Source organism: Raphanus sativus, chromosome 4 (genome assembly GCF_000801105.2).
Source record: "Raphanus sativus cultivar WK10039 chromosome 4, ASM80110v3, whole genome shotgun sequence".
NCBI lineage: Eukaryota > Viridiplantae > Streptophyta > Magnoliopsida > Brassicales > Brassicaceae > Raphanus > Raphanus sativus.
The window spans coordinates 34961778-34978082 of record NC_079514.1 but is presented as its reverse complement, the minus strand read 5'-3'; the positions used below and the strand labels follow the sequence as shown (position 1 = coordinate 34978082).

General features: G+C 37.4%; 4 protein-coding genes across 7 annotated transcripts; all 4 read right to left on the bottom strand.

The window, feature by feature from the left end:
• Nucleotides 1-687: 687 nt before the first annotated feature.
• On the bottom strand, nucleotides 688-2071 carry LOC108851769 (uncharacterized). 2 transcript variants are annotated; one of them, XM_018625234.2, is made up of 7 exons: nucleotides 1884-2071; nucleotides 1748-1790; nucleotides 1566-1658; nucleotides 1412-1474; nucleotides 1224-1319; nucleotides 1070-1147; nucleotides 688-967 (listed from the first exon to the last, which is right to left on the bottom strand). In XM_018625234.2, exons 1-7 carry the CDS (start codon nucleotides 2015-2017, stop codon nucleotides 881-883), a joined length of 594 nt encoding a protein of 197 aa, XP_018480736.1. In that variant the 5' UTR covers nucleotides 2018-2071; the 3' UTR covers nucleotides 688-880. The 2 variants fall into 2 exon arrangements, with proteins under 2 accessions (XP_018480736.1, XP_056865749.1); XM_057009769.1 differs by having other exon boundaries at nucleotides 1566-1653; nucleotides 1884-2048.
• Nucleotides 2072-2896: 825 nt separating this feature from the next.
• Nucleotides 2897-4235, bottom strand: LOC108852809 (F-box/kelch-repeat protein At2g44700-like). The gene has a single exon (XM_018626294.2). The coding sequence runs from the start codon at nucleotides 4079-4081 to the stop codon at nucleotides 3029-3031; it is 1053 nt and encodes a 350-aa protein (XP_018481796.2). The 5' UTR covers nucleotides 4082-4235; the 3' UTR covers nucleotides 2897-3028.
• A 644-nt stretch (nucleotides 4236-4879) lies between these two features.
• LOC108852779 (F-box/kelch-repeat protein At2g44700) lies at nucleotides 4880-6169 on the bottom strand. Its single transcript, XM_018626262.2, has one exon. It carries the CDS (start codon nucleotides 6055-6057, stop codon nucleotides 5017-5019), a length of 1041 nt encoding a protein of 346 aa, XP_018481764.2. The 5' UTR covers nucleotides 6058-6169; the 3' UTR covers nucleotides 4880-5016.
• Nucleotides 6170-13425: 7256 nt separating this feature from the next.
• LOC108855611 (uncharacterized) lies at nucleotides 13426-15814 on the bottom strand. Of its 3 annotated transcripts, none has more exons than XM_018629470.2 (5): nucleotides 15656-15814; nucleotides 15044-15452; nucleotides 14419-14953; nucleotides 14227-14350; nucleotides 13426-14002 (listed from the first exon to the last, which is right to left on the bottom strand). In XM_018629470.2, the coding sequence occupies exons 2-5, from the start codon at nucleotides 15440-15442 to the stop codon at nucleotides 13840-13842; spliced, it is 1221 nt and encodes a 406-aa protein (XP_018484972.2). In that variant the 5' UTR covers nucleotides 15443-15452; nucleotides 15656-15814; the 3' UTR covers nucleotides 13426-13839. The 3 variants fall into 3 exon arrangements, 2 of the variants coding, with proteins under 2 accessions (XP_018484972.2, XP_018484973.2); XM_018629471.2 differs by having other exon boundaries at nucleotides 14254-14350; XR_001950096.2 differs by lacking the exon at nucleotides 13426-14002 and having other exon boundaries at nucleotides 14254-14350; nucleotides 14419-14670; nucleotides 14759-14953.
• Between the last annotated feature and the right edge of the window lie 491 nt (nucleotides 15815-16305).

The window sequence follows — 16305 nt, the reverse complement described above, 5'->3', positions numbered from 1 at the left end:
ATTTGGAATTATGCCTTACAAATATAAAACTAAAACAATACTAATCAGAGAAATTTTGCGTTGATAATTGATTGAAATTTTATTTTTAGTTTATCGATTTATTAAGTAAATTAATAAATTGATATTTACCAGTGTAACTTATCGATTAAATTTGTTTTGTTAATTTTTAGATTTTATTTATTTTTATAATTTATATTTTAATTTATTTATTTGTAAAAATAAAGATAAAATAAATAAGTTTTTAGATTTTTATTTAATAATATATATGTATTTATTTAAAATTATAATCTTGGAAATATTTATTTATTTATTTTAGTTAAATATATGTAGTCAAATTCTATAAAGTAAGAGAAAATTTTGTTAGGTATATAAATATCAAAATGTACAACTAAATAATATTTCTAAAATTTGTAGATATTAAAAAGGAAACTAATGGTATTGACATTGAAGTTAACAATTTTTTGACAAAACTGCATAAAATTTTGAAGAATTGTTTTACAAGTAAAAATTATAAAAATATAATTAAATATATACTGAAAGTAGTGATGACCAACTAAAGAGAATGGTTTGTGCAAAAGTGAGATGCTATTTCCATAATTTGCTTAGGAAGTAGGAAATGATAAAAAAAAAAGTAGGAAATGATAAAACGCAAGTATTATACAGATAACCGTATGCTAAACTTACGACTATAAGAAGCTACTATATTCGTTTTGTTTAACAACACAGCTTTCTTAGATAAAAACATATGTTACTACTAATTGCGTATAATATTAACATAAGTTTACAGAGTTGTGTGTCCCAATATTTACGTATATGAATACGATCTGACCGAAGAAATATGGATAACCTGAAAAGGAAATGAAGCTCAAGGCCAATTGAATCAGTAAGCCATCCCTCCTGAAAAGACATCTCCATCATGAAGCAAGCTCTCTGTCAACCAATAACCATCCCATGAACCGCCTATCCGCTGCCATTAACACACAATTCAAATTCAAATACAATCAGATCACAAATTCACATAGTAATATTTAACCATTCCAAACATACAAAAATTCACAAAGGAATCAACCTGGAACATTGTAAATTCAAATATCTCTTCTTCCTCAGGCCGAGTTCCTTGAATCCAAATCCTCTGCTTGAAACGGTTCTGTATATACCAGTTCATCAAAAAAGTTAATCCATGATTCATGTAACATGTTCAAAGATAGAGAAGTGATGCATACCTCTTCAACGAGCAAACTGCTTAAGATCTTTCTATCCTTGTGACCAAGCAGCACACGGTAAGACGAGTGGTGAAAAATACGCCGAAACCTTTCAAACTGCATTTCAACAACCCAAATAAGCTAGTAGTAAGCCAAAGAACGATCATATGACCCATCGAAGTGTTGAAACTTGAAAGTAAGTAAACCACCTGTCCTAGATCAAAGAAAGGACCAAAATAGGTGGATCTCTCAAACGGGTCGAATCCAGCAAACTGTTTTTTTTTCCCGACAAAAGATCATCAAAAGCTGTAATAAAATAATAATTGAGAAAAGCATCATCAAGGATGGTTTTTTTTATTTTACCCGATACATGACCTCGATGCCGTAATCATAACGAGGATGGTCGTTATACTTTAATGCATCAAGCTGGTGTTGAACAGCATCTTCCGCACTAAACTATTACAAAACAATCTAAGAAGTGGAATCAATACAACACTGTAAAAGAGAGAGAGAGACAAATCAAGATTTGATAAAAGTATCATTACATCAAGTCTGGGGCCAAAAGGACGTTTCCTACGACTCTCCAGCCTGTAAAAACATATAATATAGTCAAAAAGGATATTCCCGATTAATGAAATTTGAAAGAAAAAAAAGAAACAATTTAAGGATGAGTAGTTGTACCAATCCGCAGAGAGGAAATCGGGAACATCGGAAGAAGAAGCTCGAACGAGGTAACGATCGCCAGTGAGAGGCTTGACGAGGTTAGCAGACAGACAAGGAGAAGATGGAGGAAGAACGATAGACCAAAACGACATCGTTTTTTCTGGGGTGATCTTTGTGTTTCCTCTCGACTCGACGGCCGTTGTCTTTCACTTTTAGTATCCAGAACAACTTAACCGGTTTTGGGTTTGAAAGCGGGCTGGACATTATCTGCCGCATGTTTCTTTTGGGGCCTATGTCAAATAAACCTTTTTTTTTCCTGTTGGCCTTTTTCTTTTAAATAAATGTTTGTTTATAACGAGAAAAAATTAAAAACTAACTTTTTGTTCTATAGTCTACAAGAAAGTCTATTCTCGAAGAATTTGATCCCCAGACATGTTGTAAAGCTTTTATTAATTCACTAAAATAGAATTCATAATTTATTTATAATAAATTGTAAAACAAGTTATGAATATTAAATAGTCATTGCTAGAAGAAAAATTCTGAAAGTATATTTCAGAATGAAGAAACTATACCGCAAGATTGCCTAATCTTATTATAAAATCTTCTTAGCTATCAGATTAGGATTTGCCCACTAAATTATTTGTGGTGAAAATCATTTATTATAAACACAATAATGATGAAAAAGTGATAAACTTAAAAATATAAGACTAATTTACATAGTTGTTGAAAAGAATTACAAATTCAAATGGAAAGAAATACACAAATGAAAATAGTTATGCTTTGATTATATCTCAAAATTTAAGTTGTATCATACTATATATAATGTGACCAAAATTTGACTGTAGATCATACTAGCCAATAGCCATCACCCACACGTCTCGACTCTTGACTGCACAAATAATCATTACGATCATCAGTCAATCATCTCACGTTTACCATATCCTGGATATGCTACTGCTGCTGAAAATACCTAAGAGAATCTATAAACAATCAACAAACTGGCTGTAAAAACTCATTGCTATTCAAACGTATTCATTATCTGGTTCCCAGGCCTGTGCAAGAACCACATGCTTTTGTACAAAGATGGCAAAAGTATTAGAAAACAGAATAGCATAGCCCACAACATCAAAATAATTAGCTCAATCTATCCCAATCTATCCTCTTTAGTCTGAAACTGATAGACAGTGGTCCAATCTGGAGCCACGAGGGACACACCCCAGAAGCTTAGCCGACTCTGCAGCCCCACTGACCCCTTCTTCACACCTACCCAAAGCAATCATTCTACACCAAATCTCCTTCTTGTCAGCACTAAAACCATCATGCTCTTTCCACAGAAGCGCCAACTTTCCATAGTACTCCGCCATACCAACGGACCGAACCTTTTTGAGATCATCCAAACCACTCACCACCCTCCACAGCATCAGCTCAGTGTCGTACCACATCAACCCGAACCTAGCGTAGTAAACGTAGAGCACATTGTCCATCACACAAGCACCAGCTTTCCACCACCTATCCTCAGGCAAATCGAAACTCTCGCAAGAACCATCCTTGGTATCGTAGCAAACAGCGTAGTCTCCACCGAGCATCAACGCACAAACCTTCCTGTCTAGTGACACCGCGGCGGTCGTGAGCCACGACATTCTTTCCCCGGGAATCGGCGCTGTCTCCCAAGCCGTCTGCGTCCTCAGGTCAAACGACTCGGCGACGTTCTCGTCAGATCTCACTCCTCCCACTACGTAGATCTTACGTCCGACTACCCCCACGGTCTTGTACGTTCGGTTCACGTGCATGCTGGGACCTTGCCGAAGCACGCCGGATCGGGAATCAAAGATCAAAAAGCTTGACGGCGACGTTATAAAGAGCGGTTTGCAGATAAAGAAGATCTCCGGACCGTGGGAGACGATCGAGGGCCTGAGGTTGTGATGACCAGGAAGCACGACGTTGATGGAGACGAACTGGTTCTCCTCGCTCGGAGTTCTTCTGCTGCGGAGAGTGAACCAACGCCGGTCTTGAGCGAGATCTTGTTTGTTCATGAAGCAGAGGTAGAGCGAGTCTTTGTCGAGGAGAGAGCGGATCTTGTGAATCTCCCGGGAGCGAACACGAAGAGCCAAGTTCTTGGAGGCGCAAGCGAGGAGTGGGTATTTGCATTTCGGCACGCGGGCTAACACTTGCCACGTGATGTCCTCAGGCAGCGAGGAGAACTGTGACTGCGACATTGGTTTTGTTGATCTTTCGCGGTGGCTCTCTCTTCTCGGAGGCGTCAGAGGCGGCGAGAGAAAGACGTCAAATATAGTCAGTTAGCAATATTCTTTTATCTTTTCTTTCGTTTCCGTGCGTACTACTCTTTATTTATACGACGAAATTAGATTATAGGTGTTTTCAGTTGTCCGTTAAATTATGGAGGTAATTAATTATTATATATATTTTCTTGTATAATTTTTGACAAACTGCGAAAAAACTTGCACAAGTGGCAGAGCTAGCCATAATATTTACCAAGGTTAATATCAATTTATGATTAAATATAAATAAATTTATATAATTATTAGATATTAAAATAATTGGTTATTGATACATCTCGATACTATATTTTTTAGAACATTATAAAATTTTAAAATATTTATATACTTATGTAGAATGCATATACGTCAAAAGTTCAACAGTGGAGGGAAAGATTTATCACCGATGGATATATAGCTAATATTTCACGAGATATAAAATTGAGTTAATTTTCAAATACAATTGTTTTTTTTTGTAAAAAGGCTTAAAAATTGTTTTCAAATACAATCGTTTTGAGATCGGTTTAACGATTGAATCAAAAGTTATGTGTCATTCGGGTATTTTGTATTAAAAAAATCCAAAAATATCGAAGATACCTTGAAACTGTCCACGAAAACAAAACAAAACTCAATCAACAAACCTTAATATTCTCGGCTTTTGGTTTCTCTAAACAACTGCATGTTTAGATAAACTTGACATACAAGTTAACTAAGAAGATATCAGACCATGCATTCGTAACTCGTTTAAGGCTTCGTTCTCATTAGCAAACACAGAACAATCTTGTTTAAGTCTCTGGAAAGATGTAGGAAAAACAAAGAAACAGAGCATATAGATTATAGTCCCATCAAAATAATTAGCTCAGTCTATATCCTCTCTAGTCTGAAACAGATAGAACACGGTGCAATCTAAAGCAACGAGGGACACTCCCCAGAAGCTGAGACGATTCTTCTGCAGTCCCACTGATCCCATCTCCACTCCTATCCAAAGCAATCATCCTACACCAAATCTCCTTCGTTGCACCACCATCATGCTCTTTCCACAAAAGCGCCAACTTTCCATAGTACTCCGCCATCCCAACGGATCGAATCCTTTTGAGATCATCCAAACCAGTTACCACTCTCCACCGCGTCCTCTTAGAGTCGTACCACATCAACCCGAACCGAGAGTAGTAAATGTAGAGCACATTGTCGATCACGCATGCACCTGTTTTCCACCACTCAGCGATTTTTATTTTAAAAGACGTGCAAGAACCATCCCTAGGGTCGTAGCAAAGAGTGTAGGCTCCAACGAGCATTAACGCGCAAACCTTCCTGTCTAACGACACCGCGGCTGCCGAGAGCCACGACATATCTTCCTCGGGATCCGGCGCTGGCTCCCAAGCCGTCTGCGTCCTTAGGTCAAACGACTCGGCTTGAATGTCACCGGCCATGTTGCCTCCCACCACGCATATCTTGCTCCCGACTAACCCCACGCTCTTGTACACTCGGGTCACGTTCATGCTCGGTCCTTGGCGAAACTCTTCGGAGCGAGAGTCGAAGACCCACAAGCTTGACGAGTGAACGTGTACTCCGCCTATAAAGAAAATCTCCGGACCATATGCGATGAGCGAGAAGTTGGACTCGTCGTGATCAGGAAACCCAAGATCGGCGGAGACGAACTGATCATCGTTATTCTCGGTTCTTCTGCGCAGAGTGAACCAGTGTGGGGTCTGGGGACGGTTGGTTTTGTCCATGAAGCAGAGGTAGAGGGAATCTTTGCGGAGGAGAGAGCGAATCTTGTGAATCTCCGGCGAGCGAACAAGATAAGTGAAGTTCTTGGAGACGCAAGCGAGGAGTGGGTATTTGCGTTTCGGCACACGGGCTAGGATTTGCCACGCTATGTCCTCAGGGAGCGAGGAAAACTGCGACTGCGACATTGGTTTGTTGAATCTTTCGCGGTGGCTCTCTCGTCGGAGGCGTCAGAGGCGGCGAGAGAAAGACGTCAAATAGAGTCAGTTGACTCAGTTAGCAATACTACTTTTATCTTCTTTTTCTTTTCTTTTTCCGTTAGTAGTAGTGCTCTATTTATACCGCGAAATTAGAATATAGGTTTTTCGGTTGGACGAGATAATTAATTATTATATTTCTTGTGGACTTTTAACAAACTACGAAAAAACTTTATACTTAAAATGCATATGGCGGAGCTACCATAATATTTAGTATTTACCATGGTTAGTATCAATTTATGATTAGTTATAAATAAATTTATATAATTATTAGATATTAAAATTATTATTATAGTTCTTAGAACATTATATAATTTTAAACATTTATATGCTTATGTAAGAATAAAAACTATATTTAAAAGCATTAATCAGAAAAGACAGAACAACAAAAGTATCTAAACTTCAAGATTTAAAGAATCCTATTGAAACAAAATTCAAAATTCCCAATTGTCATTTTTGTACTGGTGAAAATTTTAGAAACAAAATTAAATTTAATTAAGAAATTATGTTTTTTTAAGAAATTAATACTTTCATTATTTAAGAAACCTAGGTGGGTTCTTACCTTGGAGGCTGGAGCTACTCATTTAAGAGAATTGTTCAATAGTTGTCCAAAAAAGAAGAGAACTGTTCATAAATATTAAATGATTATGAAACATATACATTGAAGAATGAAAAGAAAAAGATAATTGTTATAAACCATTGGATGGACGGACATAACCGAACCGTACTGGACAGTACCGGGCGGACGTACCGGACAGACAATAGCGAACCGGACCAGACGCATAAGGAAGAAATGAAGACTTAGACTTTACCATATTTATGTATTAATATATTTGTATTAGGATATTACTATTTCCATGTATTTCCTATTTCCTATTGGAAATAGGATCTTTCCATTTATCTCTTCCTTTTAACATGTATATATAGATGCCTATTGGCACATCAATAATAAAAAGAAATACAAGTTTTACAACACGTTATCAGCACGAGAGCTCTGAGAAAACCCTGAGTAAATTTCGAAACCCTTTTTCCCAGCAACCACCATAAACCCTAGAAATCAGACGAAACTTCAAAACACCGTATCTCCTCAACCCGACGGATCCAGACGACGCGCCACCTATCAAATTCAAGATCTCGACGAGACGAATCCAACGCCGTCGACCTCATCGCAATCCGATACCGGACGCGTTCTCACGAGCTATTACAAGAAGCGCCGTCAACTTGATTCAAAACCCTAATTCGGACGCAACTTCAAATCGACGTATCTCTCAAACCATAAGGATTTAGCCAACGTTCCATATATCAAATTGAAGCTCTCGACGAGAAGAATCCAGCGCCGCAAACCTCGTCTCAATCCGACGTCAGACGCGTTCTCCACCTCCGTTTCAATCCGCATTGATAATTTCCTTTTTACTAAAGGAAACCCTAGCTGTCTTTCCATTCTCATCCGACCAGCACACATACTGACCATCCGACGAATTGATCAGCACCCGATAAGCCACCAGACGATCCGACAGCTCATCCAACAGCCGGTAGAGGTTCCGGACGATCCGATCAGCCCGTTCCTTGCTCGCGATAGACGTTCAAGCCGTTCGCGGTTTTCTCTCTTCTCTTTAGATGGTCCAGTTTCAGATTTTCTCCAATATAAAGGTAAATAAAATCTGACACACCCTTTGGAACCATATCAAAACGAATTTGGTTGTTTGCTAAAGGATTGAACATTAAAATTTGATGAACCTAAAAACCTAGGACAATTGAATCCCTAAATAAATTTGAGGAATTAGGATTTGGTTTAGTTCTCCCGTTAAGTTGCTAGATCAAACGGTCATTAGGTTGTTAGGAGCACAAATATTCCTTATTCAATAAGAGATTGATTAAATCAATTAAAACCAAAACACTAAGTGTTCTTGGATCTCGAAAACCTTATGATCTGAATGATCAATCGGAGCCAATAGAAATCGATCACTCCTTAAACCCATCTTGGTCGATTTCACAAACTATAAATTCTATAAACTGAAATCTGAATTATTTTCTTGATTGCTTGATTGATTGATTTGTTGAAATTTCCTTTCTGATAAAATGGAAAATTTCATTTTCTGAAAAAAATAGAAAATTTTTTTTTCTGAAAAAAAATAGAAAGTTTCCTTTTTCTGAAAAAAATAAAAAGTTTCCTTTTATAAAAATTTACTTTTCTGAAAAGTTTTCAGCTTATGTTAAATTGCATATTCCATACTGAATTTGAAATAGGAATATTGCTAGAATGCTCACCATTGATCATTGATTGCTTAAAGGGATATTTCATGTTGATTGATTAATACTTGTTAGAAATTTTTGTTTTGGTTGGTGTGAACCATTGATATATTGAGTGATAAAATTTCTAAAAGTATTTTCATGTTTGATTGATTATTTGAATGCATGAATTCTAAAAATTGATTGATTGATTGATTGATATGATTCAGATGTCAACCTTGGATTATGATACCCTAGAAATTTCTGGAGAAAATTATCTAGGATGGGCAATGAATATCTCATATATACTATGGACAGAGGGTCTTGGGAAATGTATCATCAAGGATGATCATGGAACCAAGAACGAAATGGCATTAACAGTAATGAGCCATCATCTCATTGAGGAACTGAGAAATGAGTACTGAGATATAGAGAGCCCCCGATGCCTCTGGACAGAATTAATGTCCAGATACACTAAGGTGTTATTACCAAAGATAAGGCATGAGTGGATGAGCCTCAGATTCCGGGACTATGGGTCCGTGGAAGAATATAATTATACCCTGTCCGAAATAGCTCATAACCTGATATTATGTGGTGAAAAGTTAACAGATGAGGAATTACTTGAAAAAACATTCTCTACAGCAGATCCAAGAGATCTATTTTTACATCATAGAGAGAAATGTTTCACCACATACAATGATCTGTTCTCATACTTATTACAAAGAGAGTGGATGAATCAAATAAAAAATGAGATGAGTGGTTATGAAGCAGATTGTGATGAAAGAGATAATAAATCCGAGGAAGCCACATCCAAAGTGACAGTTGGAGTGGCCGGCGGCTTGACCATAGGCTAAAAGGCCATTTGACATCCTGAAATTTTGCTTTGTTTGTTTGATTTACTTTAAATCTTATTATGTTATATGATTTGGTGTTTTTATGAAAACTTTATTGGAATTTTATTTATTGAATGATTTTTATTTATCTTAGAATTACAAAGCATAAAAATATCCACGAAAAATAAAAATAAAATTCTCCCAATAAATCTTGTTCTAGAAGGATAGTTAGACCACAGCCAAGGCATTGCCTGAAGGGCATTATATACACCCAATTTCGTGGCCCATTGAGTACTAACAAAAATGGTTTCCATATAGAAACAATGGGCAAAAGAGAACAAAAGGTTCCTACAGATTTTGAAAGAAAAATCGCCTAAGGCCTTATAAGAAAGTGGTCAAGACTATACCTATATACTCTACTGATTAATACTATGCTAAGATCAGTATGATGAGAGGCAAAAGAGCCATGGTAACCAGTTGGTTAAACATACGAAATTACACTTAATGGCATGACCGGACTAGCCATCCGGATCGATCCAAACTTGATGCAAATAATTGAAAGGCACAAAAGACTTATCCCATAGAATCTCACGTTGTGAAACATGTACACAAGGGAAGCTCATGAGGCTTAACTGTCCCAAGTATCATGAAATGGCATAATGGTTTATAGCATGTTCATGAGGGGGAGAATACACACCCGTGTGGTACATGACCATACTATAAAAACATGAACATGATCCGTGGGACATAGTCTATGACCATGGTAAATTAATACAAAGACAAGCCACGTCCATCATGATAAACCATCCGGTCGAGACCGGGATGGATGGACAGGACGTGGACACGGTCAACAAAGTTCATACGATCGTACCACGGACGATGAAACAGACCGGGTCGAGAACAGAACCATGGACAATCATTTGGCCGATTTCCTATAATACAAAGGCCACGACCTAATGCTTGGGAACACACTGATATACATGTGTAAAGACAATATGCATCAGTCCATATAAGTGAGCATAGATATTCCCATCTCAGATTGAATACGGGTCACGACCAGACATATGAAATCTTAAAAAGATTTAACCACCACATTCATATGTGCTTTCTAAGATAGAAACTGAGATAAGAATTGGGAATATATGTTGGATAGGAGTATGACTTTCTCCCACAAATTTATATGAAACCTTGAGCCAAATATGGGTGATAAGATTAAATGGCCAGGTTCACGAATTGCATGAGTAATCTGACTGTCCAACATCAAAAGTGAGAAAGCTATAAGCTGGATAAAGAGTAAGAGATTGGTATTAACCATCATTGTCTTGGCAAGATCCTCGGACTAGAAATATAATCTAAGACGTCCAAAGAATGTGATCAAATAATGCAAAAGCTAGCAGAACTAGATGCCAGACACATTGACCCGAAAGGAAAGAAAAGAATGACTAAATGTCATACCAGCTTATGCACCACGAAATTTGATGTCCTAAGAGACACAATCAAGTTGCTACATAGTCTATACAAGATAGACCAAAGTGTTCCATAAGATAAAGGAACCTCGGATAGAAAGAAATGAAAAGGTGCACAGAATGATATAAATCCGAGTTCAAAAGGGAACCAGTCCGGACATGGAGATAAGGCTGGCCAGCTAACCATCTAAGGTACCAGACCATGTAGTTTGGGACGCCAAACTGCAAGGAAATAAAGGTCCTAGATAATGAAATCTCAAATCGATTTGGACATGTCTGGAACACAATGGAACCATAAATAAGAGTGTTAACACCACTGATGTATTTACATATAAGAGAACTCATAAAAGAAAGTAGCACTTGAGTATAAGATATAATGCGAGGATCATAAACCCACGAGAGTACTCACAAAGAATAAAATGGACGTGGGGTTTAAAGTAAAGAAAGATGGACGTATTGGCCATAAAACGCCATCAAGTGATAAAACCAGTGAATGGGTCATGTGAGGAAAGTAAACCGTGAGATAAGGACATGGTCACGTGGTCTAAGACGTGCATGTACCTATTTACAGCATTTGAACATAGCTGATTACACAAGGTTACTCACAGAGACCGAAAAACAGTTTATAAGGAGATATACTCCGATGTGGTGGATGCTACTACTCAGATTCGAAATTGACAAAGGTCTGGTCATAAGTAAGAGATAAAAACGTAGTAAGCAAGCATATGGATCACTGGATCAAATATTATAAAGGTACCACAAAGATGAGAAAAGAAATTCTCAATAACAGCATTGTTCCTAAGCTGTTCATGGACTGAATCATTAAGCAGCTGTATAAGTAAAGGATCTGTCTAAGAACAATCCAATTCAGTCCATACATACTTATAAAAAGTACAAAATCCCTTGTGTTTGGAACCAGCCTAAAGAGAGGTTGATACAGTTTATTTCTAGATCTCAAAAGATCAGCTATCATGTAGCAGTCCATAGGCACGCCTAGCAAAGGTCCATACGAACTAAGGACATGGGATTGCATATACATATATAGCCGTATGAGAGAAGTACCAATCACCATGTGATTGGTCGTGGTCTATGACCCAATGGTCTACGGCAAAGGCTTGATAGCAACACACCAACAACATCTTAGACATCCATCAAAGGTTGTGTGTGTGTATAAACAAGATTAATTCTTAAGACTATGTATATAAGGACTGCAATAACTCATAGCAGAGACCATAGTCGTGGGTATGTGTATGAGATCAGCACGCCCTAAGTAAGATATAAGATGGTCACAGCAAAAAGCGAAGAGAACCATTATGGTTCACGCCAAAGACCATACCAAATCAAAGTCTATGTCCGGCTTCTTTCCAGCCGAATCATCCATGAGAGATGACTAATTTTGTTAACCCAAAATGTGGTATGACTTTTGAGGTATCAGCTATCAGTATGGATAGTACATATGGCAAGAAAGATTGATTGCCAAGAATAAGGTCCGATGAGTGTACTTGGTTATACAACCAAAGTCTAATGAGTATGTAAAACTCATTGTAGTAATGATCACTGATCAAGTCATGATCTAAGACACTCATGAGAAAATTATGGACGTGTATAGACAAGGTCTATGACACAATATGGATCGACCAGTTCAGTACATTTTCGATAGTACTTAAGAGAAATATCTCACTGTCCATAAACGACCAGATCATACTATAGGACGATCCATAAACACTTATGGATGAGATCCGACCAAGTAAAGTGGTTAGTAGTCTAAGAGACATACGTTTTTGGTCAAGGACCATAATGGTCGACCATATTATAAGTTGGACGACATAAGACACAGTATGTCCAAGTGTTCTTCTGCGAAATTCTAAGAGAAAGAAACACAGACACTCCAAGCTCACTGAATCAATATTTACAAGTCCTTACACGGACATCTTCAGTGATGCATTCATCAGGGGGAGTAGTGTGTGTTGTACTCTTTTTCCTTCACCAAGGTTTTGTCCCACTGGGTTTTCCTGGTAAGGTTTTAATGAGGCAACATGAAGCACACTATGAACTCTGAAACGGTTATGGCGTCCAAGGGGGAGTGTTATAAACCATTGGATGGACGGACATAACCGAACCGTACTGGACAGTACCGGGCGGACGTACCGGACAGACAATAGCGAACCGGACCAGACGCATAAGGAAGAAATGAAGACTTAGACTTTACCATATTTATGTATTAATATATTTGTATTAGGATATTACTATTTCCATGTATTTCCTATTTCCTATTGGAAATAGGATCTTTCCATTTATCTCTTCCTTTTAACATGTATATATAGATGCCTATTGGTACATCAATAATAAAAAGAAATACAAGTTTTACAACAATAATCGATTAAATAAATCTTAGGTTCAAATTGATTTTAAACAAATTTAGAGAGGTTAATGAGCTAATCTTAAACATTTTTTTGTAGACATTCAAGCAATATTTTGTTTTCCAAAAAGTCATAGCAGTCAGTTGACCTCCTTCCCTCGAATGTACCTTTGCCACTGCAATGACAGTAAAATACAACTTGGTTCGAAACTTTTCTAGTCCACTTTTTTAAGAATAGTTGGCCAATTTTTTTTTGTCTGGCATAGTAAAACCTAGGACTGGCTCTGTATTAATAGTGAGCAATTTTGTTAAGTACATTTTCTTTTGCTTAATATATCCTGAAGCTTGTAAATCTATTACATGGTCAGACAGAAAATGTCTTGTTGTTAGCATTACATTGTAGGCCACACAATAAAGCTCAAGAGACCTTGAATAACATATTTAGCATCACAATGAAAGATAAATGTAAAAGGCCCATCTCATTTTTGTTTTTTTTCTAACAAATGATTCACCCCTAGTCTTGAACTGAAGTTCACATGCCACAAACTAACAAAAATGGGCAGCTCTCAGGATTCAGGGTGTGCTCAGAGGAGATATCATGAGAATCACACCTACGTAACACACTTGCTGAAAGATTAAAAAGACTATTGTCGCAAGTATTTGGCTAAACTCAATAGTCTCTCAGGTATAGCACTTGTTATCATGAAGAAAAACTTTCTGTATAAGTGCCGATTCATCACCGTATCCAACCAGACCGTGAATTTACTCCTTGCGGAACATATCCAGTGCCTGTGAACAGAGTTGATCTAACAAGACCTGCAACAAATCAGTTATGATTGACCGAAAAGAAAAACACAACACAATTTAACTTATGTATTTGAGGAAGAAGAGGCATCATGTTTTGCACGATTCGGTAAACCCAATGCATCAGAGTTAAGATCTCTAGAAGCAAGCAGGATCTGCAAGCACCCGGCATTGCTACTCTGTTCCTGAAAAAATTAAGGGAAGTTCCATAATCCAACCAACAATAATATGAAAAAATGGCTTATCCACAGGAATCTAAAGCATGAACAATGAAAGAACACCAAAAAAAACACAATCCTCGAAAGCATGACCCATCACAGAGCATATATACTCTTTAACTTTTCATAGTTCACTATCCCAAAATTATAACAAAAGAAAATTAAACTGACTATAAGAAGAAGAACATTACAATAAGGACTGGAGTTTCCATACATACATTCTTCCATTCTGCTGTCTACACAGATCACTATAAGAACCCTCTTGGAAAAGAAAAATACGTAACAGCTTGCAGGGGAAGTATGGCCAGCAAGCACCTGAAGATAAGATTGTTAATGATCAAAAAGAATATTGATTACTAACAAAATTTACTATTGTCTTGTACCAGCAGACGTTAGGTTTCTTATCTCCATCAAATGTTCATCAGTTGATATATTCAGAGAAAGCCGGAGATCCGTTAGTGATGCTTCCTGATCCCAGTTAAGCGGGCCTTGAGCAAATAACTTCCCCAGTGTACTCCGGTACGTGGACAGTTCAGGCCTACAGGACCTCCTCGCCTCTCCACCACCACTGCATCCTTCTGAAGATTCTGCATCACTACTACAAGAGTCTGCTTCTTGGCTAGAAGAAGAACCATCTAGAAAAGAAGTCGACTCATCATCATATCTAATAGGGCTACAGCTACCAACCGAGCATTCATCATCACTAAACCTTTTTGATCTTACCCTCACCGTTTGACGGTAACCATTGCTTTCCTCCGTCGATCTCATCTTCTTGGGAGTCCCTGTGCATGATTCAGCAGACTCACAGGGTGAAGGTCTCTTCAACAGTCTTACAGAAACAACACTCCTCTCGTAAGGCTTTAGGTTCTGGTTCACATCAGATCCAGTCAACGTCGAGGACTTCACAGAACAAGATACCTGCAAGACAGATAATGATTATAAACTCCATTAGCACCATTACAAATCTTTCATAAAGTTAAAAAAAAAAAGTAAAAATAAAAACTTTACCTTTTCGATCATAACCCATCTTTCATCTTCCCAAGCCTGTCTCGCCCTGATGTTAACTTTATGAACAGTTAGTTCCACCGCGACACCAAGTAACCGAACAGCATAGCATCGTCCCGACAACTCCTTGAGGACCGTAGCGGGTTTCCAGAACACGTGATCGAGAACCTCAACTAGCTCCCCAGATTCCCATCTGTAAACATCAGTTATCGGAGGACAAGGCCTGATCATCTTCCTCGCAACTCTCTCCTCCAATGTCTCGTCTTTCGCAAGACCGAACGAGTAGTATCGAACGCTGTAGGTGTGACCGTTGCCTGAGAGAATCTCGGCTGTTCGCCACGCGCCGTAAGATGGCGCGTTGAGGCTTAGAACCTCAACTCTGCTTCCTTTTCTGAATCTCATTGTTAGTTTTCTGCAAAGAAAAAGAAAAAAAAAACTCTCCAAATTAGTGATGGATTCAATCAATTTAACAAAAGTGACAATAACATAACAAGATTAGTTTAAAACAATCTCTCCCACATAGCACAGAAATACAATTTCCAGATTAAAAAAAAAAACGTGAAATCAATAAACCAACTAAGAAATTCGATCGAAGAAACTGAATAAGAAGTTTACCTTGTACAAGTCTAATAACGTATGATCTGGAGTTTCCTCTTGATTTCTGAACAAATCTATCGCAAAGTGAATTTGGGAGGGAGATTAGGGCTTTGATGCGAAGAGATGCCGACGAAACTTGGCGTGATCAGAAATTTACAAATTTATATTATTTAATATTTTGATTTTTTTAATTAAATTCTACCGACTTATTTAATCTTAACAAGCCGAATAAGTCAACTAATGATGGGCCGATGGGAACTTATCATTTCAAGGTTTATTGGGCTTCTAATATAAAGAATTAAGGAAATTACTAATGAAAACGTGAGAAGCTTTATAAATTACTAATATAGAAAATTTGTTGCTATAAATTGGATACGCGAGATCAAATGGTGGGAGAGAAGAGTTGAAGATATTCAATATCAATGGATTGGACGAGAAGCAAATCAAGTTGCTGATAAGTTAGCAACTCAAAGACTTTCAAATCATGCCTTATTCTGTTCTCATTCTTATGTTCCATGTATAATTACTAATCTTCTTCATGAAGATTACATTAACTCCTCCAATTATTAATGAAAATCAGACGTTATAAAAAAAAAATTTGTTACATACTTACATAACATATACTCCACTATTAATTGTCGTTATATAATAATAAAATAATTTTCGCT